Source organism: Anguilla rostrata, chromosome 13 (assembly GCF_018555375.3).
Source record: "Anguilla rostrata isolate EN2019 chromosome 13, ASM1855537v3, whole genome shotgun sequence".
NCBI classification, from domain to species: Eukaryota; Metazoa; Chordata; class Actinopteri; order Anguilliformes; family Anguillidae; genus Anguilla; species Anguilla rostrata.
In genome coordinates, this window is record NC_057945.1 from 6,119,103 (window position 1) to 6,143,660 (window position 24,558).

The following is a 24,558-nucleotide window of genomic DNA, read 5'->3' on the forward strand; positions in this document are numbered from 1 at the left end:
ATTGATTTTGCTGGTGTTATTAGGGGCTGAGCATCATATGTGTGTAGGCACCTATTGATTTTGTTGGTTATTATTTTCTGCCATGGGAGTCCATGAAATTTGGCACACTGATAGAGGATAGTCCATAGACCCCTGTATTTACAATTGTTTCACTCTACTGAACCAACATGTGTCGTAATATACTGTGACACCCCATTATGTAGGATACAAAGAGCATCCACCAAAAATATTATCACTGTGGCTATGTTATTGAGTATGCGCTGATCAACTAGTATTGCTAATTGGTGGAAGCAGGACATGCAGGTATAATATGGGAGTTTTTGTTAGTGACCTGTTGCTGTTGAGTGTACACACCACATTCTGTATTAACAACAATTGCAAGATTTTAAAAAGTGAATTTTTGGCACAAATGTTGCTATTCTGGCTTTGTATTAAAGTATTATTTTTAATTTGCAATTCAGGATATATATTATTCAGGCTGTATTAGATCTCATTGGAAATAAGAAACTCTTTCGTACTTTCTAAATAATAATAAAAAAACACCAACAAATTGAAAACCTGTGACACGAATGCATTCCTTTATGATGGCATAACGAGAGAACACTGCACAATCAGTAACATAACGACCGGTGGTTATGCAGATTCATACGGTCTTCTTGTGTGAAATATTAAAAACACATTAAATCGTTTTAATAATTATTGCAAATTCTAGCAAATAATCAATGCTAAATATTCCTAAGGTGTCAGAAATTACATGCCAAGTTATGCCACCCGTCCTAAGCTTTCTATCAGTGAAACGGTGCAGTCAGAACCAGAGCTGTAGATCAATAGTGAAATCTCGCTGTGTTGTCGCGATATTTCCGTTAGGCTGCTCACTTGTGACCTCGCGGCTTCTTTCCTAGTATGGAGAAAATGGCGGCCCGCGGAAGCTTTCAGGCAGCACCAACTGGCGGCGTTGGTGGTAGTATGGGTCCTGGGCCCCCGGTGACTGGTGGGGCACCTGGAATGGGACCTGGAACCCCTGCTGGTCGGATGGTACCGTCTTCGGGTGCACAGAATCACCTTTACCGTTCCCCAATGCCTGGCCCCGGATACCCGGTAGGACATGGAAGGAGGAACAAAGAGAAGGGGAATGAAGGGGGTCGGGGTTAATGCGATGATGTGAGACAAATGTGATCAAGCTAGGTAGCTAACGTTAGCATGACCTGATTAATTATTGACCATTGGGAGATAAACGATTTGGGAAAGCCCTTGCATGTTTGAGTTAGCGTAGGTTAGTTGGCTAGCAATTGCATGGACTTGTTTAGTTACATTACGCAACCTTAGCTAAGTTAGTTAGCTGGCTGGTACACGCAACATTACGTTAGCTGGTTAGCTTTGCTAACCTAACCGGTTGGGTTAGCTAAGCTAAGTTAGCGAGTGTTAGCTTAATGGTAGTTAACGTTATCTGTATCGAGGGACACCGTTACCAATAACTTGCATTGTAGTTGACCCAATAAGCCATTTATCGTTATTTTATAGCGCTAGAGTAGCGCACTTCATTCAGGCAGCTAGTATTGCTTGATTAACGTTTGCTAGAATAGATAGACTAGCTAACATAGGCCGTGAAATACATATGATAATAGCAAGCTGACATCAGCTAGGCTAGGTGTATCTAAGACTTATTTCGAAGGAAGACTAGATCGTTAATGATATACAACTGGCTAAATGGTTTTAGCTGGCTTGCCATCTCGGCTTGCACTAATTGGTCTTTTAACATGCATGATCTGTGGAACAACCTCCCCTGAAAGTTTGAATAAATTTTATTTCAGTTCCAGCATTTTGGTTGTGTTGGTCGTGTCAAAATCTTTGTTATGGTTTTACCCATTTAAGGTGTGAAATCACTACTATGTGATTAGGATGTTTTTAAATGAACATTCTAATACTGATATAACAATCACTACTGGTAGTTGAAAGAAATGGAGTTCTATTTTTCAGAATAAAAACGACTAAAAAAGTTCCTAAAGAGTAGGTTTTTTGGAATGTTTTCCCCCCAAGAAATCTAAGTTGTGTTCTTGAACTCAGTTGCTTTCAGTTGTCACACTAGCATTACAATGTTTACTTAAGAACATCGTTATCACGTATTTGTGATTTTACACCTTAAAGGGTTAAAGACAGGGGCTGGGGAACCCTGGTTGGAGATCCATGCAGGTCTGCAGGCTTTTCTTTTGTCCTTAAAATCAGCAACCAGATCAAACCCAACAAAAGCCACTTTTCCACCGCATGGTACCGGCTCGACTCGACTCTACTCGCTTTTGGTACTAGGTACTTTGTTTTCCACTGCGGATAGTGCTCCCGTCAATGTAGCTGGTCGTCATAGCGACGCCACATGAGACTGCCATTTCTGACCAATCAGTGGTCTGCAGTGTTTTCACGTCACCTTTTGGTATCGCCTCAGCTCGCTTGGAACCTCGATGGAGGTGATACCAAAGAAAGTACCAGGTACCAGGTACTATCCACAACTTTTGCCCGATGGGAAACCAAAAAAGTCGAGGAGAGTCGAGTCAAGTTGACCGGTACCATGCGGTGGAAAGGCGGCTAAACTGGATAAGTTGAGATATACCTGAAACTCCTATTACTAGTTGACCAATGAATGACTCAGACCTCCATACACACACACACACCTGTACACACCTTCACACACACCACACGCACACACCTGCACTCGCTTATGCTCACACACACACACACACTTTTTATTTGACGAAGGAATGCATTTAAAAGCTAGTCAAAGGCGTAAATTAACCAGACAATTTCTGTTCCGAATTGGTACGACGGCGACGGACGTTAAAGAAATCGCATACAAGGCAGTTTCCCAAAGCAATACCTCCACCCCCTCAAAACCTTGGGCTTTTTTATTGCTCTGCGTCTGAAAAGATGTTCTGTTCCTCCTGCTCTCGCATCCTTGGCAGCCGCGAAAACAAAGCGGCCGGCAGCGGCGGACTTAGTCCACCGCGGTATCTGTGCACTTTTCATCGCCAACAATAGCTCGGCGAAGATCCAAGGCCACAGAATTTTTATGCAAGAAGTAATGGCGCTGGGTAATGGAAAAAGGGGCTGGAGCGGTCGACGAGGCTGCATCCTGCCGTTCGGTTCCCTTTCACTCCGCTGCCGGAGCTGGAGGTCGGGTTCTTTTCGCCGGTCGATTGTCGCTCGGGGAGCTGCTGTTTTTGGCCGTGAACCCGCCGCAAATCAATTCGGGGTCCGAGAACGAAAATAAGCACTCCTGTCACGTTTCTCAGATATCTTTCGGTTTTTATAACTTTTGCACGTGTCAGGCGGGCAGATTGCGTAAGGTGCAAAGTGCACCCCCACCGCCTCGAACTCATCTTGCAAAATGATTGAGCGGTTTTGAGTTTAGGCAGTTAATAATTCAGTGGGACTTATTTCACAGGCTAATTTGCATACAGAAGAACGAAAAAAAGAATGCTTTAAGCCTGTCCTTTTGGAACAAGTTGTGCTTGTGAATACAGGCTTGTTTTTCTTTGGCTCGGTCAGTGTTTGAGGAATGGCTGTTGAATTAAGGAACAAGATTTTTACTTTTTGTTCAGCAAGTCATACTTTCTCCTGTGTGGCTCTGGTAGAGGCGGCCTGCAGTTTTGAAATGGCCGCCGGTTGTTGATTTTCTCTGGTGTCAAAGCTTATATGAACTTTGCCAGGCTTCTGTGGCTGGTGAGTCATTCTCCTGTGCTTATAGGGTCCCACAAACCTGTGTCAAAGGACCGTATTCTTCCTAGGGCTCTTCCTAAAAGCCCTTTTCACCCCACCCCCACCCCCCCGCACACACAGCTTGTGAATGGTGGAGGTCTAGTCATGGCCAGCACTGTTACAGAATATTCCATTAATTTAATTACTATTCCTGTATTTTTTGCCTAATAAATGAATGAGTTATTGAGGGAATTCATGGATGAATGGATAGAATGGGGAGAGTGCTGGTGTGTGTGTGTGCAGATGTGTGCTTTCACATGCGTGTGTGGGTGTGCATGGGTGCATGCGTGCGCGTGTGTGTATGTGTGGGCGTGCATGCGTGCGTGCATGCATGTTATGTGTGAGTACGTGTGTGTGTGTATGCATGCGTGTGCATGCATGTGTGTCTGTGCTTGGGCTGCGTCTCCGGTTCCGCACTGTCGGTCACCGCCTCTCGGATCCGTGCACCGTTTCCATGGCACCCGTTGGGAGCAGGGAATCTGTCATTCCCTCCTGTGAATCGCCGTGGCGACCAGCCGCCATGCATTCGGAAACCTGCAGCAGGCTCTTCCATTTCCTGGCGCACGGCTCGGTGAGTAAGCTGGCGACAGGTTGTCTATTAAAATTTTTTTTAACAGCGTCAGTCCTCGCTCACATCCGCTGAAGAGTCACTGCGTGAGCTGGCTCTGCTGTTCGTTTGCTTGCTTGCTTTTTGGAGGAATGCATGCTTTTCCTCCGGCGCCTATTGCCTGCGAGTGAAACACGGCGAACTTCCTCACCCCGCAGCGCGGAGCTCTGCGGCGTTTCTCCTGTCCGCTCCGGGCGCCAGAGCGCTGTGGTCGGTTCTCTGCGCTCGGGGAACGGGGAGCTCTGTGCACGTGCACGTTTCCTGTTCTCCAGCTCCCCGTCCGGCTCGCGCCAACGCTAGATTATCCCTCAAAGGCTGTGCGCAAAGCCGAATACCTGCTGGCGCGGTGGACGACAGGGATGGCGCTTTTCGGTCATTTCACTGATCGTGGGATCCCGTAATGCGTTCGATTCCAAATCGATTCCTAACACGGGGAAGAATCTGTCTTCAGAACGCATCTTGGCTGGGCGGCGCCCTTGGTCGTACAGAAAATGCATGAACGCACAACAGCGCACATGAGTGGCCAGGTTTTTCCCCATCACAATGAAGTCTTAATGTTTAATTTGCGTCAATAAGAATAGCATTTTATTATTTATTTTAACTCGTCCTTGAAAACCAATGCACGACGGCTTGGCTGAATACTCGATTCTGATTGGCAGGGGCGTGTGTATTATTTCTCCATCTACGCCCAACTATGAAGTAGCCCCTGCAAAAGTTCAGTCGCCATTCTGAATGAATGCGCATCGGTCTGACTCGATAATGTGGAAATTTGTAAGAGCAAGCTAGCTAACGGTTACGATATCATACTTTCAATGGTTGTCAGCTTGATGTCCATGAATAACTACTGAGGGCAGCTAGTCTAGTTACAGCTTGACCGCATTTATAGTTTAACCTCTGTTACAAATATAATTCAGTAGTTGGCTAGCTTGCTATTCGTATTTATAAAAATAAAAAAATAAATAACATGCTGGAAACCATTTTGACTTAAAACCAAACAGAATTGTAATATTAGGCAACCCGGTTGAGGTAGTCTACTAGAAAGAGGTGTTTGCTGCTAAGTGGTAGCCTATAGAGTATGGGATATTTGAAGTAGACAAACGTTTTCTTTGAAATGGAATTGCATATTTTCAAATGCATGTTTTCATTACAATTGACAGAGGGGGTAAATTTGTCTCGGGCAATTTCTGTCAGCACAGGGCGTTCAATCTAAATGCTCAGCTGCTTGGACAAACCAACAAAAAGCATGATTGCAATCAACACATACATTTCAAAATATATGTTTGCTTTATTCTGTTCATATTAGATGAAGCAATATACTGTTTTAATTGCATTTCTTATTTTTTACATAGGCTGCTACATGAAGAATTAATAAATGGAGCCAAGTTACTAACACATGTTTGTACATGGATAGCCTTTTTGGAGAAAATAAAAAAGATCAAGTAGGCACGTATCCGAGAAGCAATCGATCAGTCCATTCCTCGTACCCATCCGGGTAGACAGCCCACCAATCCAGCAAAAATAATTTGATTTCACAATCCCCCCCACAAATAAATAAAACATTAATCTGACACAGATTTTACCATCGGTACTGGTGAGCATTGCATGTCCAGGAAACACACTCATCCCAGTACACCATGGGTGTGGAACCAAGAGTCTGCTTTTGGATTTCTACCACGTGCTAAGCGGAAGCATGGGTCTTAGACTGCGCAATATGAAATGAATTTGGTTTGGTGAAAAGTGCCTGTATACGATTTATTTATGTGTTTGTCACAGGTGATGTGTATTGCTTTTGTATGGGGGCGGCAGTGTGGTGTAATGGGTAAGGAACCAGTCTTGTAACCTAAAGGACGCTGGTTTGATTCCCAGGTAGGACACTGCCGTTGTACCCTTGAGCAAGGTACTTAACCTGCACTGCTTCAGGATGTATCCGGCTGTATAAATGAATAAAATGTAAATGCTATGTAAAATAAAATGTAAATGCGTAAGTCGCTCTGGATATGAGCGTCTGCTAAATGCCTGTAATGTAATGTGTGGTAGTGTTCGTCCAATACTAATAATTTCCTTTATAACAGTAAAAGTAAGTCTTGAATCTTGAGTGAGAGATCATTGGGAATTTGAAAAGCAAGTGGCTGTATGAAGGCAGTTGATTGGCTGTTTTCTGCTTCCTGTTTGATGCATCAGTGTTCTCACAGTGCCCAGAGAGCCAAACACATGGGCCAGCTTAAGTGGGCTGCCTTGCATATGTATTGCATCCAACTTGCCTTATTTTCCCAACATGGCTAGTTTTATGACCTGCAAACAAAGATATATTTGAGTTTCTGTGTGAAATAGACTTGTGCTATTGGCCTCATGTATTTTTTGCCAAATATGTGGGATTTAGCCTATCAGTATGTGTGTTAACTGCTCAGGCTAATTGTCAGTTTGTAAACAGTTTTAAATGTAGGTTCTATTCAGTGTCTCATCTGGCAACAGCCAAAATAAAAAGAAATTAAATTGCCCTTACACAAAATATAGCCTACATCAGGGGTGGCCAACCCAGGTCCTGGAGAGCCGCAGGGTCTGCTGGTTTTAGTTTTTACTCTGCACTTAATTATCAATTATAGCAGTCGATTACACAGTTAACTCACCTCACCTGGCTTCTTCAGTCTAATTGGTTGCTGTATTTAAGGTGAAAACAAAAACCAACAGACCCTGCAGCTCCCCAGGACCAGGGTTGGCCACCCCTGGCCTACATGAATGAATGAAATGCCTGAACATGATGCACAGACGGTGAATTATCTATTTGTGTGGGAACTAGTCGGTTGTTACCATCTGTAGTGTAGTTAGTGAAGCCAGTAGAAATTTACTTCGTCAGCTGGTTGGTGGCAGGGTTTCCCACGTGTGTATGTGTATGTGTGTGTTTGTGTGTACAGTGTTTGCATGTAGTAGTAATGCATGTGTATGTATATAGTTGTGTGTGTGTGTGCGCATTTGTGTGTGTAGTAATGCATGCATGTGTTTGTAGTTGTGTGTGTGTGTGTATGCGTGTGTAGTTTTGCTCTTGCATGTGTATGTAGTTGTGTGTAAGTGCATGCGTGTGTGTATGTGCGTGGTTGTAGATATGCTTCTGTGTGTATGCGTGTGTGTAGTTATGCTCTTGTGTGTGTATGTAGTTGTGTGTACATGCGTGTGTGTAGTCACGCTCTTGTGTGTGTATGTAGTTGTGTGTACATGCGTGTGTGTAGTTATGCTCTTGTGTGGCGTATGTAGTTGTGTGTACATGCTCGTGTATGTAGTTGTGTGTACATGCGTGTGTGTAGTTATGCTCTTGTGTGTGTGTGTAGTTGTGTGTACATGCTCATGTATGTAGCTGTATGTTTTATACATTCACACGTTGAGAGTACACCGTGCAGGCTTTGTTCTCGGACGGCTTTCTCTGCTTTTTCACTATCCCATGAAATGAAGCCCGAGGCGCTTTGCAGAAGGAATCCAGGTAGAGACGTTTTTATAGGAGGCTATAAAATTGTCAAATGAATCTTCTTAGGATGTGCAGCCACAGTCGCTCAGAATGCAGTGTTCGCTAAACCCCACATCTGAAGCATTTACTTTTATGGGTTTCTCTAAGAAGTCATCACAGCGTTTTCATTATGCTAAAGCCTCGCGTTTTGCTTGCTCCTTAAGTGTACGGTACAATACACCCATTGAATGCGTAAGCTGTTTTATATTTTGCCTGCTGACCTGTTATTAAATTACTCATTAATCGTCCAATTAGATACTGCCTCCCTTTTCTACTTGCAACTTTTTGAAGTATTGGAATATATGAATATATTTTTGGAGCCAAATATGTAAATCTATAAAAGTGTATGAAAAATTGACATTATTGTTTCAGTAAATGTAGCGGACCTCCCAAAAAATTATCCGGTGGCACACGCTACTGAGGGAACTGTACTAACCTCAGATCCACCCCCTTCCCCCACAGAGACCCGGGATGCCCCCCTCCAGCCGCATGACCCCCCAGGGCCCGTCCATGGGGCCCCCCGGGTACGGCGGCAGCCCCGTGTCCCGGCCCGGCATGCCCGTTCTGGACCCGTCCCGAAAGAGGCCCGCCCCCCAGCAGATCCAGCAGGTCCAGCAGCAGAGCCGCAACCAGCAGTAAGGCCCCGAGAAGGAGGTTCCCCTTAGAGATGCCAATACATACGCACTGGGCATGCTCAGAATATTAGTAACGCCTGTTACTTCGAATTTGATGCGAAACGGCTCCAATTTGGACCTGGACCTGGCTCGTAACTCAGTCGCTCACTCGTTCGAACTTTGGGGGTGTTTTGCATCAGTGACACTGTGTGTCCTTGTTTACAATTAGAATTCTTTCTAGATTTTTTTATCTTTGCATAGCTGTAGCCCTCTTTCATTTCATTTTATCTGTTCTTTTTAATGGGTTGCTCTCATTTTGGAGATACAGTCCTTAGTTTCTGATAGTGAGCAATAATAAGACCAGCATTAATAGAGTGTTACAGTTTGTAGTCCTTAAACCCGGAAGTAAGTTTGCTTTGTTGAGCCATGGGTTCCCTCGTCAGGTTTCCAATGCATTTTTCCCAAAGGGATTTCGGTTTTTGCCAAAAATAAGGTCTGTGGTGAACGTACGCTTAAGAGAGCCCCACGTTTTGTTCTACAAGATCAATTACACCCATTAATATCACCATCGTGGATTTTGAAGCTGTTATGTGCTTTTAAAAAGTAAGTTGCTAACAAGTGGCTATATTGAAACTACAACAATGGTTTGGCAACCACCACTCAAGTTGCCATACTAGCCTGCTTGCACCTTGACAACCGTTGTAGTTTCAACATAGCAACTTGTTAGCAACTTACTTTTTTATAGCACATAATGGCTTATAAATTAACGGTTGAGATATTGATGGATGTAATTTATCTCGTAGAGCAAAATGACAGCACAGACCTTATTTTCGACAGAAAAAAGAAATGCCTATGTGAAAAATAAATGAATTAAAAATTAATTTTCTGAGGGAATCCATTTGCGGAAGTAACTCCAGAGTTGGCCTACAAAAAGATGTAACCACTGTAACACTCTATTGGGATCTCATTGGAACAGTCCTTATTTTTTTCGCATTTCAAGTTTTCATGTTTTAATTTTATCAGTGTAAAGTATGACTGGATATCATTTAATGCTTGCATTTTTCAGTAATGCTATGGAGCCTCATAAGACCTAATTGCGCATGTTAATTCTGGATCCATGTCATGTTCCACTGACCAGTCTTTCTGTGGCTCTGAGGTTCTACTGTATTGTTAATGCTGCTAGTGACTGAAGCAACATTGTAGTCACACATTGCGTATTGTCCTCAGTGCTAAGAAGAAGAAGATGGCCGACAAAATCCTACCTCAGAGGGTGAGTGTCCGTCTGTGCTCGTACCCGGCTGGGTAGTCACGGTGAATCGGGTGCTCGAGGTGTGATGTTTAGCCTGAGGTTCACCAGCACAACCGTTGATCCGAGTTGCTCGATTTATGCAGTGCACAAAATGGATTGAGTTGAAGTTGTACGTTTTGTTTTTCTTTGTTTGTTTTTTCCTGTAGTGAGATTTGGTGAAGGTTATTTCCCCTGCTCTCTTGTTTTTAAAGAACTTTCTGGAATTTCAGTCTAAATCAGTATGTGCAGCTGGGCTTGGATGGGTTGGATGTTTATAGATCTGAAGGGCTATGGGGACCCTCATGGTTGGGTGGAAAAACATATGGATGGAACTCCAGTAAATTCTTCATTGGTAGTGCTGTTGTAATGATAGATCCTTCTCTTATTGTGCTAGGGCCTTCTCCCTTGCTTGAATCTTGTGTGTCCCTTGTGATTTTTCTTTGCACATTTAGCTCTTTGATAAATGTGTGGATATGGATTTGTAGAGCTGGTTGTTTCCCCGGTTCCTCCCCCAGATCAGAGAGCTGGTCCCGGAGTCTCAGGCCTACATGGACCTGCTGGCGTTCGAGCGAAAGCTGGACCAGACCATCATGCGCAAGAGGCTGGACATCCAGGAGGCTCTGAAACGACCCATCAAGGTAAGGCCTACATGAAGATTTCAGGCCACACGCTTACTCTGTAGTGCGTTCCCTTTTAAAGGCGTATGAAACTCAAAACGTTTTTATTTATTTCATTATATATTTATTTATTTAGATGTTAACCAGCTGTTGTTTATGATAGCTGTTGATGATATTTCAGTTTCATCTTATTTTTGTGCATTTTTTAGATTGCTGCTCTTTTAGGCGCTAAATTGGGCGATTTTTCCTTTTACCAGATTGAAAAAGAAAAAAATGGACGAATGTCGCAGGATATTAGGTTTTGCTGTACCTGCGATGCTACGTGATGTATGGCATTTTTAAATTACTCCCGCCCCGAATATAAATTAAATTTTAGACGATGCGTGGTCTCTCTGCGGCAAGCTCTCCCCGTCATCGAGTATCACAATAAAAGTCAATAATGTGCCTGAAGTCAAGGTGGTAATTTAGTTAGCATAACGCATGATTTTGATATTTAGTCTTGTTAGCTAGTGATTTTCAGTTTCGTTTCAAGGTTGATGCATACTTGATCGTACTGGGGAAAATGCCAAAGTAATGTTTGTATTACTCACTAACGTTACGACCAGTCTTTTATCATAGCCAACTAGGCTACCATTCAATGTATGTATGGAAGCTACGCTCGCTCCCAACTGACCCCCCATCCCCTCTCTTTCTTAGTTTTTATTTATTTATTTATTTATTTATTTATTTGTTTGTTTGTTTGTTTGTTTGTTTGTTTGTTTGTTTGTTCAGTGCACAATCCCTGGAGGTTAGCATCACTGTACAAGCTGCTTTAGAGTTAACCGAAGTGTGTCTTCATGCTTTGGACCACAAACCACCGAGTGCCCCCAAACTTAAATGCCATACTTAAATGTCCACAACCCTTTAACCCTTTAAGCTGTAAGATCACAAATGTGTGATTGGAATGTTCTTAACTGAACATTCCAATGCTGATGTATCAAGCACTACTGGTATTTAAAAGCAATGGAGTTCCAGAAGACTGAACACCATTATGTTGTGTTTAAAAGATCATAACATTCAGTTCAAATAACATTTTGCTGAAAATGTTCATAATTTCCTATCTAAATGTTCATTATGTTCTGTTTAAATATTAATAACATTCTATTTAAATGTTGACAATGTTCTATTTCAATGTCTACATGTTGCTGTTTGAATATTTATAATGTTCTTGTAATTGATGTTTGCTTTTTGCTTTCTCTTTTAGCAAAAAAGAAAGCTCCGTATTTTTATCTCCAACACTTTCAACCCTGCGAAGCCAGACGCGGAGGACGGAGAGGGCACTGTTGCATCATGGGAACTGCGTGTGGAGGGCCGGCTGCTGGAGGACGTGAGTTTGGCCCGTATGCGGTCTTGGGCCCCAGGAGGCTTCTTTGAGATAAATTACACCTATTGCTATCTCAACCGTGAATTTCGAAAACGTTAGGGGCTTTATAATAGCAGGTTGCTAACAAGTTGCTACACTGAAACTACAACGGTTGCCATGTGCAGAAGGGCTGGTATGAAAACTAGAGCGGCAGTTGCAAAAATGCGACCACTGTTGTAAGGCACATGCCAGGTGTGAGGATTGATCAGCCAAGTTAGTCTGAGGAGTCGGATTTTCAGTGGACACTCGTGCACCCGAACAAAAAAAAAGATGAAGCACGCGATATCTAACAGCTTCTTTCTCTTGCAGACTGCCGTGTCCAAGTACGAGGCCACCAAACAGAAGAGGAAGTTTTCGTCCTTCTTCAAGTCGCTGGTGATCGAGCTGGAGAAGGACCTGTACGGCCCTGACAATCACCTGGTGGAGGTGCGTTCGCCCTCGAGCGCCTGGCCTTTTGCACAGTTCAGAGGTTGCGTTCTTAGTGGGACCCGCTTTGCACTGTTTGCCGATAGCTCATCGGGCTGGCGCGAGCTTGCCTGTTCAGTGACATTATCGGAAGAGCTGGTGATTCATACCGCTTGCTTTGGAGGAGAACGCTTGTCTGCGCTGATTACATTTACAATTTCTCCTGAAACTGGGGAGAAAGGGGAGTGCGGAGGGAAGTTTTATTTATTTATTTATTGATATATTAATTTCTTTTTTAAGAGAGAATATGGCCTGTTTCCGGGATGTTCTCTCCTAGCCGTGCTGTGTCGGTCTGTGTAAACGCTGGTCTGTTTTCTCCCTCAGTGGCACAGGACCAGCACCACTCAGGAGACGGACGGGTTCCAGGTGAAGAGGCCGGGCGATGTGTGCGTGCGCTGCACCGTGCTGCTTATGCTGGACTACCAGGTAAAAACACAGCACTTGTACACAGGGCTAAGATGCTGGACTACCAGGTAAAAACACAGCACTTGTACACAGGGCTAAGATGCTGGACTACCAGGTAAAAACACAGCACTTGTACACAGGGCTAAAATGCTGGACTACCAGGTAAAAACACAGCACCTGTACACAGGGCTAAGATGCTGGACTACCAGGTAAAAACACAGCACTTGTATACAAGGCTAAGGTGCTGGACTACCAGGTAAAACACAGCTCCTGTACACAGGGCTAAGGTGCTGGAGTAACAGTAAAACACAGCTCCTAACTGCACCTGCACACAGGGCTAAGATGCTGGACTACCAGGTAAAACACAGCTCCTGTACACAGGGCTAAGGTGCTGGAATAACAGTAAAACACAGCTCCTAACTGCACCTGCACACGGGGCTAAGATGCTGGACTACCAGGTAAAACACAGCTCCTGCACACAGAGCTAAGATGCTGGACTACCAGGTAAAACACAGCTCCTGTACACAGGGCTAAGGTGCTGGAATAACAGTAAAACACAGCTCCTAACTGCACCTGCACACTGGGCTAAGGTGTTAATAACTAGGTTATAACTTGTAAAACACAGGTAATGACAGGTAAAAGGCAGGTAATTACAAGGCTAAACTGATAACAGGCCGAACACCGGTAATGACAGTTAAAACATAGGCAATGACAGGTGAGAAACAGGTGTAATGACTGGTAGAACACAAGTAAAACGGGTAATAGTGGGACAAGCACGGGTAGTAACAGGTAAAATACTGGTAATGGCGGGTAAAATACAGAGCTTCTAACTGCGCCTGTACACTAGGGCCAACTTTGTTTAGTCGAAATTCTCAAAGACTAATTTTTATAATTTTTTAATTCAACATGAGCTAAGGCAGGCGTGCAGGCAGGCTATTCTGAGTAAGTGGACGTAATTGTCTGGTGCGGTCTATAGAGTAGCCCGTGCCTGTGTTTGGGTTTGTGCAATTATTTTTAAGCAGGTCTCAAAACAGTGTATCGCCTCACCATTTATCAGCATTTTTCTTTTATTTATTCAGACCTGTGTTGGTGTTCATTTATTTGTCTCTCCCTGAACAAAACAGGCTTTTTTTTTGGTATGCTGTTTATGCCAATGTTATGTTGTTTATGTTGTTTTTCTGGTTCTAAAGAATGAGCTTTTGAAGGCATATTTATGGTGAAAGTTTTGTTTTTCTGGTTCTGAAGAATGAGCTTTTTAAGGCATATTTACGGTGTAAATTTGTTTTTCTGGTTCCGGTCCAACGGGCTTTTAAAAGCATACGGCATAAAAGCTGTGCTTATTACTTGCAGTTGCAATTCACAGAAGTTTTTTTGAAACAGTCTGCACTTTTATTTAAGATGAATTGACATGAATGTGCCAGGGCAGCGTCTAAATACATTGCATTTATATTTTAATTTAATCAGCCCAGTATACCGGGGAATAGAGTATGCATTATTAGAATATGCCTGCTGGCTAATGCGCTATTAGAAATGTATTTTATGGTTTGGTTTAGTAGCCAAATAAGGCAGTCAATTCTGCATTGTCTAGATCACACACATCGGCACAGAGAATCAGTGCAGCAGTTGTTGCAAACGCTTGGGTATGTTTTCTTTGGTGTCTGTGCTTGTTCCTCTAGTGTAAACCTTCATGAACTTCATAAGAGAGTCTGCACCAAAAGGAAGAGAATAGCAGTGCATACAGTGCTATTCATTTAAATGAATTTGATGTCTTCGAATTTGGAAGAAATAAATGTTCAAAAATTTTGATGGATTTTTAGTTTTAAAAAAAAACAAAAAAACAGGTAATTACTGGTAAAAAAAAAAAAAAAAACAGGTAAACCAAAACCGGTAATAGAGGTAATAACAGGAAAAACTGGTAAAGCACCAGTATTAGTAACAGTAACAGGTCAAAAAAAAACAGGTGATGGGTTAAAAAATTGGTAATAAAGGGTAAAAATAGGCCACAATGGGCAAAACACCGGTAATAACAGGTCAAAAAAACTGGTAATAACTGGTGAAACATAGATAATAACGGAAAAAAACAAGTAATAACTCGTAAAACAGATCCGTACTGTGCAACAATTTCTGTTGAGTCAGTTCAGGTAATTCATTAAAAAGTCTATTTCTAATGGGGATAAAATCTGTCAAATACATTCCGGGTATTTTTCTGTTTGTGACCGGACTTAGAAGTTAATTTCCTGACCTCATCCCAGCCCTGCATGCAGTACGTTCTAATGTCGCTGTAGAGAGTTTGAAGAATATTCAGTGCCGGTCGCAGTGATGTTGTCACTACGCCCTGTAGAAAGGATTTGCTTCCAGCGGCTGGGCTGCTCGGGTATTGCCCGCAGAGCTGAACGCTGTGTGTTGCTGGCTACAGAAAAGGCGCTTGTGCGGAACTTCGCCACAAGAGGGTGCTGTTTCAGGGGTGGATTTTGGGAACCATCTCTTCGAGTCACATTTTCAGCATAGTAGTTCTACGGTTTGCGAACACGACGACTCGTTCAAAATAACAGTAGTCAGGGCTGCTGACGGTCAGTGTGACGGTTTGTGTTGTCGTTTCACTGTTGATTCCGTTAAGTGATGCTGTACTAATGGCGGGTCTCTACGCCCCCAGCCCCCCCAGTTTAAGCTGGACCCCCGCCTGGCCCGCATGCTGGGCATCCACACGCAGACCCGGCCCGTGATCATCCAGGCCCTGTGGCAGTACGTCAAGACCCACAAGCTGCAGGACCCCCACGAGAGGGAGTTCATCAACTGCGACAAGTACCTGCAGCAGGTCCGAGTCGCATGTGCACGCACGTACACACACACACATCTATGCACGCGCACACACACACACACACACACATGTCTATGCATGCGCGCGCGCACACACACACACACATCTATGCATGCGCGCACACACACACACAGAATAGTAGTATGTGTGAGAGAATAGTATGTGTGTGAGAGAATGGTTAATTGCACATAAAACTGCCTGGGCCTATCAAAAACATTACCATTAAAGTGAATAATATAACAGAATCACAGAAAGTAAATGATCCTTTTTTGAACGTGGTGTCGATGCCATCTTCTGGCAAGGGTACACAATGCACTTTGTGTCTCCTGAAATGCGAGACGGAATTCAGAACTTCAGAATTCTCTCCAGCGTTCCGTTCGGCAGCTTCATTAGCATCCAGTTTCCACGCTGTCCATCCAGTATTGTGAGCGCAATGGATTTTCCTTCCTGTGCGTTTAGATTTTTGAGACCCACCGCATGAAGTTCTCCGAGATTCCACAGCGTTTGCACGCGCTGCTGATGCCTCCTGAGCCAATCATCATTAACCACATCATAAGGTAACCATGGCGCCACGACCTCTGACCCCCCTCTGTGTGTCGTGAGAGTAGGGCCAAGCGTTTTACCGACTTTTTTCTAGCCCTTGGTTTTGTCCTCCCAACAGCAATAGGGCGCTACAGGGCCTTCCAAAGCTGCTTGTTTGGTAATCATCACACTGCAACAACTCCAAATGAATCATCTAAGTGAACCATTTGTCCAGATTATTCAGATGATGGGTGGCTGGGTGTGAGCTTTTGTTGTGGCCTGATTAACTCAATAATTGTCATCTTCAACAAATACCGTAATTAATTGAGTCAGATCCCCACACCAGGCTTTTTCAGATGGGATTGAACACCTCTGGTGTTTCTGCCAGTAAGCTTTTTCGCTGGTCCTTTATTACAGTCTTTATTGCTTGTTGCTGATAACTATTAACAATTCTAGTACTGTGACACTTGGAGCATAGTGTTGCAGTGCATTACATCTGGGCAATTGGCACACACTCTTATTCTGAGTGACTTACACAGATTGCGTTCTTTTACATATTAGAGACGCCTTTACTACTCATAAAGCTGGATAGATACTGAAGCAGTTTGGGCTTGTGCATATGCTGTGCTTTAGGGTACCTACAACAACAGTGACCCCTCCTGGGAATTTAAATCTACTGCCTGGGGTTTGTTCCCTAACTACTGTGCTACACTGCTGCTCTGTTTAATGGTAAAACAGGTATAAAAAAAAACAGATGTTTCCCAGGTAACGTTGTAACGAAAATGGTCATAGCCGTAGTTATATCCTGGTCTGAGAACGGTTCAGCTTTGCTGCTGTGTTTGAGAGAGGCAACCCGCATGAGCCCGTGTTAACACTCCCTGCGGCCCCGCTCCCCCCCCGCCCCCCAGCGTGGACCCTAACGACCAGAAGAAGACGGCCTGCTACGACATCGACGTGGAGGTGGACGACACGCTCAAGACCCAGATGAACTCCTTCCTGCTGTCCACCGCCAGCCAGCAGGAGATCGCCGGCCTGGACAACAAGGTGAGCCCCGCCCCCTTTCCCTTTTTTCGGGAAAAGGGAAAGCTTTTAACGCCGCGGTAAATTTCACCGGACAGGTTTTAGCCGCGCGGTGTTCCGAATGAACTTTAGTGGACCGGATAACAGGGAGAGGGAGGCACAGGGCATGCGTAGCACCCCCCTTTTAGGGGAAAAGGTGTTATGGGGTTCTTGAGTCAGTGACGCATCATAAACAATCTTTATATATTTTTTGCCAGTTTATTTTGTGTAAATACATTGGAAGTTTGAATGTACCTCACCCCTCTCCTCTGTGTACTGTTAGTATTTCATAGCTGAGCTAATAAAACCCTGTGACTAAGGTCTAACGGTGTGCTGGTAAATAGAAAAACAGCATTTTTTTTTTACTGTTTCTGAGATTTTTGAATTTTTTTATTTGAAGGTGAACGTTTTTGTACACCACCTGTGATTGATTTATCATTTGTGGATACTCCAGTTCTTCTCCCGTACTCAGTGTTTCTCCCGTTTGATCTGAACGTGAGCAACGCATGACAAAGCGTCCGACTCTCTCAGTATCACTTCTCAGTATCACTCACTTATGCCCAGTGCATTAAATGTTGCTCCTTACGGTTATTTTTAAAAATCACCATTTCACTTCTTAATATCCTTGTCGAACTAAATATGTCACCGTCCAGAGAATAACCGATATGTTTTAACTGCCTTTAACCCTTTACGACCGGATTAGTGACCGGAAGTCAGTTGAGAACAATTCCAATCACTTATTTGCGATCTCACAGCTTAAATAAAGGGTTGAAATTTAAAGTGGGACCCTAAGTGTGATGTCTTATTCTCTGAAAGATTTATGTCTGGCATTAATAAGCGTTCAGAAAGGCCCGTCGGTCGTCGGGAGCGATGGCACAGGGCTCTCAGAGATGCCATTGGCTGTCTTTGGTGGGGGCGGGGCGTTGCAGGGGGATGGGAGGGGCTCTGTATGTGCAGATGCAGTATTCTCTACTCAGCAAAAATAAGTTAAAATAGAAATAGTAGCATTGCAGTGATGTAACCTTGCACGGAGCCGTTGGGTGAGAGTACGGGGTGCCAGAGCCACAGTGCATAACTCAAAAGTTGTAGAATCGGGAAAAATTTCAGTAAATATAAAATTCAAATGGACTGCATTTATATAGTGCATTTTCCAGCAACAGCTGCACAAAGCGCTTTACAATGAATGCCTCTCATTCACGCAGTCAAACACACACACCATCGGCGATCAGGGCAGCCACGCAAGGCGCCGTACAGCTCGTTGAGGGGGTCAGAGGTCTTGCTCAAGGACACTTTGACGCACTGAAGACCGGGGATCGAACCAACAACCTTCCATTCGCCAGACAACTGCTGCCAATCATTTAATATGGGATAGGCTGTGTTCTTGGTCATTACATACTTATTTCAGATGCTAATTGTCTCAACCAAAGGGAGAGGGTGTGTCATAAGCGTACATGTACTCACACACATTACATCTCACAAACACACACACATACACTCACACACGCATTACGTACACACACACGCAATAAAGTCAGACACCACTGACCCCCAGAGACGTTTCGGGTGTAAAAATCACAGCCCTATTTATAAGCATAAATGGCATAACCGAATGGATCGTGGTAGCCCGATATCTTGAAAAGTTTTGTTTTTCTTGTCCGCGGTTTGTCGTAGAAAACGGTACAGGGTATGCACATGAGCAGGTCCTGCTGCTCGGCTCTGCGTTAGCCCCAAGGTGCCTTTGCCCGACGTTCTTCGCTTCACGGTGCAGATGAGTAACTTTACGACCGCAGCTCCCGACGGAGTTTTATGCCCGCACCTGGAGACTCTTTCAAGCTCGTATATTTTATCTGGAGTTGTTAAGTGTAGTTTTTAGAGCCAAGATGGAGGCTGCATGTAAATCAAGTTTCCTCTTCTGTACTCGGGCTGTGCTGCTCTGTGGAGTGTGGGCACTTGGCAACACTCACCCAAGCCTGTTCTATTGGAAACTGGAATTCTTTCTCTCTCTCCTCTCTCCCTCCCTCCCTCCCTCTCTCTCTCTCTCTCTCTCTTTCGCCCCCTTCGCACTCTCCCGTTATTGCTGTCACTGCTGCTCGGAAAGTGTTTTAACTCTGACCTGTCCGTCTAATTACGTATCACAGGAAGAGCAGTGTTGAGCCTGGATCTTAAGGGCGGTTTGCAGCTACTCGCTGTCCTTTCAATTTCCTTAAATTATTACTGTTTTGGCAATGGAAGTGTCAGCCAGTCCGCCATCGATGCTTATGTGGATGTTAAGTAAATAGAATTGAAAGTGATTGTTGCCTTGACAACTACCTCGTTGCATTACATTTAGACAGTTAGCAGACGCTCCTGCTAAGAGCAACTTTCATTGCTCGTGTTATTTGTACGTACAGGTCCATTTGCACACCTGGATATTTACTGAAGCAGTTTAGGTTGAGTACTTTGCTCAAAGGTGCAATGGTGACGGTCCACCGGGAACCTGGGAGCTCCAAGCCCAGGCCCCTAAATGTGATGCTTCGCTGCCACCCACAGAGGGCGCTGTTGTGTCTCCGCAGATCCACGAGACGATTGAGACCATAAACCAGCTGAAGACGCAGAGGGAGTTCATGCTGAGCTTCGCCCGAGACCCGCAGGGCTTCATCAACGATTGGCTGCAGTCACAGTGCAGGGACCTCAAGGTACTACATTTCCCATAAGTCCCAAACACAAGGCAACCATCAGAAAAGGTCGCCACAGAACAAAATCCAACCATTAACTGCCGATTTGCTGTCAATACATCCTAAACATTCATTGGGAGTGTAGGGAATACATCTAATAATTACAGAATAGCGGGCCTCACAGATTGTTGTATTGTTAATTAAAGGATTAGGAGTTTGAGTTGGAGAGTTAGCTGGTACCTCCCAATGTTGGTGTGGCATGGACACCTTGTGAAAACGGGGGCTGACTAATCAGTAAATATAGATTTTTTTCTTCAGACCCTAAATGTGTCGCCCACACAGAGAGGTGATGACAGTAGTTAATGCTAAAACAATAAACGCAAAATACTAGTGGCCCCCAGATATGATGTATTCAGAGAATAGTTTTTGTTTGATCTTTTTGTTTTTCATTTTCTTTTAAAAACCTGATATATACTTCCCTTTGAAATCTGTAGGATTCTTTATCCACCCTGGGAGTTTTTGAGACGCGAGCTCTACACCGCTTGCCCAGTCCGTGTTCGGACTGGACAAAACAGACAGCGGCTTTTATAGACGTTGTAACTTTGTGCTGAACGCAGCTGCCTCGTGTTATGATGTCACGATGCTGAATTGAGTTGTTACGACCCTGCCCTGCGTTTGCAGACCATGACGGATGTGGTGGGGAACCCGGAGGAAGAGAGGAGGGCGGAGTTCTACTTCCAGCCCTGGGCCCAGGAGGCCGTCTGCCGGTACTTCTACTCTAAGGTGAGGCGGTGCTTTGGGTGCGGAACGGCACAGGTGTGCGGTGTTAGCATACGGCGGACGGGCGAGGGTACAGCGGTCAGGGGCACTGCACATCACAACCAGCTCCACTTAAAAAGCATGCAGAATAACAGCCAGGTACGAGGCATGGAATAAGGTAATGCACGTGGATAATATAGCAGACATGGATAATGTAATAGACATGGATAATGTAACACACATGGATAATATAGCAGACATGGATAATGTAATAGACATGGATAATGTAATAGACATGGATAATGTAATACACATGGATAATATAGCAGACATGGATAATGTAATACACATGGATAATATAGCAGACATGGATAATGTAATACACATGGATATTATAGCAGACATGGATAATGTAATAGACATGGATAATGTAATAGACATGGATAATTTAACATATGGATAATATAGCAGACATGGATAATGTAATAGACATGGATAATTTAACATATATGGATAATATAACAGACATGGATAAGGTTACAGACATGGATAAGTTAATAAATGTGAATAAGGTAATACACATGGATAATATAGCAGACATGGATAAGGTAATAGATGTGGATAATGTAACAGTCATGGGTAATGTAATAGACATGGATAAGGTAATAGATGTGGATAATGTAACAGTCATGGGTAATATAGCAGACATGGATAAGGTAATAGACGTGGATAATATGGCAGACATGGATAAGGTAATAGACGTGGATAATGTAACAGACGTGGATAAGGTAATAGATGTGGATAATGTATCAGACATGGATAAGAAAATATACATGGATAATTAATAGACATGATTATGTACAGGATTATGTAATAGACGTGGATAAGTTAGACATGGATAGTTAATACACATGGATAAGGTAATGAACATGGATAAAGTAATAGACTGATAATGTAATACACCTGGGTAATGTTAATAGACGTGCATCAGGTAGGTAGTAAACGTAGATAAACACATATTGGTGTAAGGAAAGATGGAACTGGTGAATATGTGAGAAGGTGAAGAACACCACCCATTCTGTCGATGTTATTGATACGTTATTGTTATGTTAGGAACTATGCTTGATTTATCTTCTAATAAAGTAAGTAAGTGTATGGTTGAATCCTACCTAGAGAAAAAAAGTATGAAGTGGGGGTTGTCACCTCATAAACATTTCATCGTGTTTCATTTGTCTTGTGCAAAATAATGACTGAACGTGGATATTAATGGACCACGGACAAAGTGTTTCGCAAACAGAATCGCCCAAATTTTCCCACCCTTCGGTCTGATTAATTTTGGCAAACCGCTACGATGGGCCTGTTTTTTTGAGATCAGCTAATATTTGTATTGGGAGCATGAGCACGGACGTAAATTGGTACCCCGGTACAGTGCTTAATCTGTTTGTATTTCTCACTCCGTGTCCCTGGATCTGCTCCAGGGGTTACGGTAACCGATTGAAGTTGTGTCCGACAGATTCATTGGCTACACGATACATAACTCACGCGTTAAACCCGCCCCCGACTCCCCACTGAAGGCTCTACCGTCTCCTGACGGTTCGTGTAGAAATTACATTTGTATGTTTGTGTGTGTCAGTTTAGCTTGGCCCTTGGTTATATTTTGCCTCAGAAAGCCAGTGACCTTTTGTTTTTCCAGTACCTCACTGATGTGACTGTTGTCAACATCCCATTCCCAAATGCTGATGGGCCTTAGGAAAAGGGAAGAGAGCGTTCCACGGATATCCGGATTTCCCGTTTCAGAGCTGACCGAATCAGATCATCCACACGTGGCTATATTCAATAAAGCAAAAACCTCTTTGTGTGATTGACAACCCACTAAGCAGAGAAGGGTCATTTCACGGATACCGTATTTGTTTTATGAGATTTCAGGCATAGAATTCCTCCAAAAAATAAAAAGGCTTTGCACTACTCCTATCTGGTGCTGGTAGGCTCTGAAGAAATGACAAGTGTGTATGCTTGTGTGTGTGAGTGAGTGAGAGAGAAAATCATAAGTGGTGTGTGTGCATGTCTGTCTGTGTGGGTGTGTGTGTGTGTGTGTGAGAGAGAAAATCAAGTGGTGTGAGTGCTTGTGTGTATCTGTGTGCTTGTGTGTCTGCATGCGTGCCTGTGTGTGTTTGTGTGTATCTGTGCGTGCTTGTGTGTCTGCATGCGTGCCTGTGTGTGTGTGTGCGTGTGTGTGTGTGTGTGTGTGTGCGTGCGTGTGTGTGTGTGTTTGTGTGCGTGCGTGTGTGTGTGCGCGCGTGCGTGCCTCTCTGGTCCCCGCTGAGCGTGTGTAACCCTGCGGCTTCCTGTGCTGTTTCAGGTGCAGCAGAGACGACAGGAGCTGGAGCAGGCCCTGGGGATCCGAAACACATAGAGCTCCGCCGCCCGCACCTCCAGCCAGAGGCTCGGGGGGGGGGGGAAGAGGATTAACCATGCACCCATCCACCCCGGGACTTCCTGTTTTCCCTTCTTAAAAAAAAAACAAAAAAACCTCACTCAGATTTATAAACTTCCGCCGGCGTATGAAAACAAACGCTGCCGTGTCATCGTAGACCCGGCCGGTGCAGCTGTTTGAGGCCACTCCATTACACGTTTCACTGCCCAAAACAAATAGAGAGAGAGAGAGAGAGAGAGATGTAGTTCTTCACTTCTCCTCAGAGACTCAGTCCAGCTGTTGTCTTTATCCCGTAACCTAGCAACAGACTGAAGGGTTGGAGCGCTACACTTCCAACATGACGCTCCTTCCATCACTTCTGAGGATGGTGGTGATGGTCATAGGTGTAGTACTTGTCCTGGAGAGGGGGAGTGAGAGAGAGAGAGAGAGGTGTAAAGAAATGGTATGGAACCCACACCTCTTGTGTTGATGTTTTCTCTGCCCATTTTCAATGATGGAAAGTGATTTAGAGTCACTTACTTTACTCCCCAATCTAAGGCAGCCACACAGTATGGAATCCTTAAATTATAGTCTCACAGCAGAAGCTGCTGCAGCATATCCTGTGACTTTGTAGTGAAGCTGACTTTTATGTTGTGCCTTCTTTTAAAGTATATATCCCTTCGATCTGCATCATGGCTGCAGGGGGTGGAAATTGACTTAAACAGAGTGGCTGTCATCTTCATCCTCAAAATATCGGTTTGTCTTTTTTCCTGAGTGTGTGGAACAGTTATCAAACACTGAAAATGGGTAAAGGAAAGCAGCTTCGTTCATTTTGTGTGCCACTGTAGGCTCGTGTTGAATGGACCGTTTTCATTGTTGTAGCCGATTTTAATTTTTTTTCCTCCTATGTTTACGTGTTTTGTCCAGGGGCTGTTTTCAGGTCATGCCTCGGAATTCTGACTAGTCTCGCTAGCTAGCAGTGTATGAAAATATAAATATAAATTAGTACATTTATATCGTAGGATGTAGTACCTGAGATGTCCATTTGACAGCAAGTGGAAATTCGGACTGGGACAATGGTGTTGATTGACGTGGAATTCCCGGGACCGCGTGTCCTCAGATCTATGTTCAGCAAAAACATCAGAACTGTTCTCATGAATTCATTCAGTGAACCCAGTGGTTACTTTGGGAACACGATGCAAATCTTGGAACTGGTTGTACTAATCTCATTTATCTGTGGCACTGATGCGAAGGACAGGATGTTCCGAGTTTTTTGAACGAAAGAGATATTCCTGTCTTCGTATGAAATGCGTAAAAGCCATAAGGTCTTGGTGAGGCATAAGGTCATTGAAGTCGTAAATTGTGACACATTTAAGATCATATTCTGGGTTTTTAGCCAGCTCTAGATAGAACAGTAGAGATGAATTTCATGTTGTATTTGATTTCCTTGTATTTGGCCCATTTTCCTCAGCCTCTTCCTAATGGGTTTTATTAGGCTAACTGTTTCTGTTCACTAGTCAGAGACGAGGGTTTAGTTAAGATTTTTCCCTATGACATTTTATGGACCAAATATTTGTGTTCGTTATTAATTTACTCCGTGTTTACCCCAAATTTTAATAAAGACCACCCTTAAGTTGATGCTTGCTGCTTATTTGTTTAGTGCTGCTTATTTGTCTTATCATTTTCTGAAGG

General features: G+C 43.8%; 1 protein-coding gene and 1 long non-coding RNA gene across 2 annotated transcripts; both read left to right on the forward strand.

Moving 5' to 3' along the window:
* The first annotated feature begins 876 nt into the window (after positions 1-876).
* On the forward strand, positions 877-24,504 carry LOC135238637 (SWI/SNF-related matrix-associated actin-dependent regulator of chromatin subfamily D member 1-like). Its single transcript, XM_064306758.1, has 13 exons — positions 877-1,098; positions 8,313-8,485; positions 9,692-9,734; positions 10,268-10,390; positions 11,613-11,735; positions 12,081-12,197; positions 12,561-12,662; positions 15,295-15,456; positions 15,919-16,016; positions 16,890-17,025; positions 19,593-19,715; positions 20,376-20,477; positions 22,813-24,504. Exons 1-13 carry the CDS (start codon positions 904-906, stop codon positions 22,864-22,866), a joined length of 1,551 nt encoding a protein of 516 aa, XP_064162828.1. The 5' UTR covers positions 877-903; the 3' UTR covers positions 22,867-24,504.
* Positions 12,669-14,481, forward strand: LOC135238639 (uncharacterized). The gene is made up of 2 exons (XR_010325164.1): positions 12,669-12,928; positions 12,984-14,481. It is a non-coding gene; the product is annotated as an uncharacterized LOC135238639 (long non-coding RNA).
* Positions 24,505-24,558: the final 54 nt, after the last annotated feature.

Excerpts from the sequence above, each read along its gene's own strand:
- LOC135238637 (XM_064306758.1), top strand. The coding sequence starts at position 904 with ATGGAGAAAATGGCGGCCCGCGGAAGCTTTCAGGCAGCACCAACTGGC. Across the intron at positions 8,486-9,691 it reads CAGCAGAGCCGCAACCAGCA|TGCTAAGAAGAAGAAGATGG; the intron begins GTAAGGCCCCGA and ends TATTGTCCTCAG. Across the intron at positions 12,198-12,560 it reads CTGACAATCACCTGGTGGAG|TGGCACAGGACCAGCACCAC; the intron begins GTGCGTTCGCCC and ends TTTCTCCCTCAG.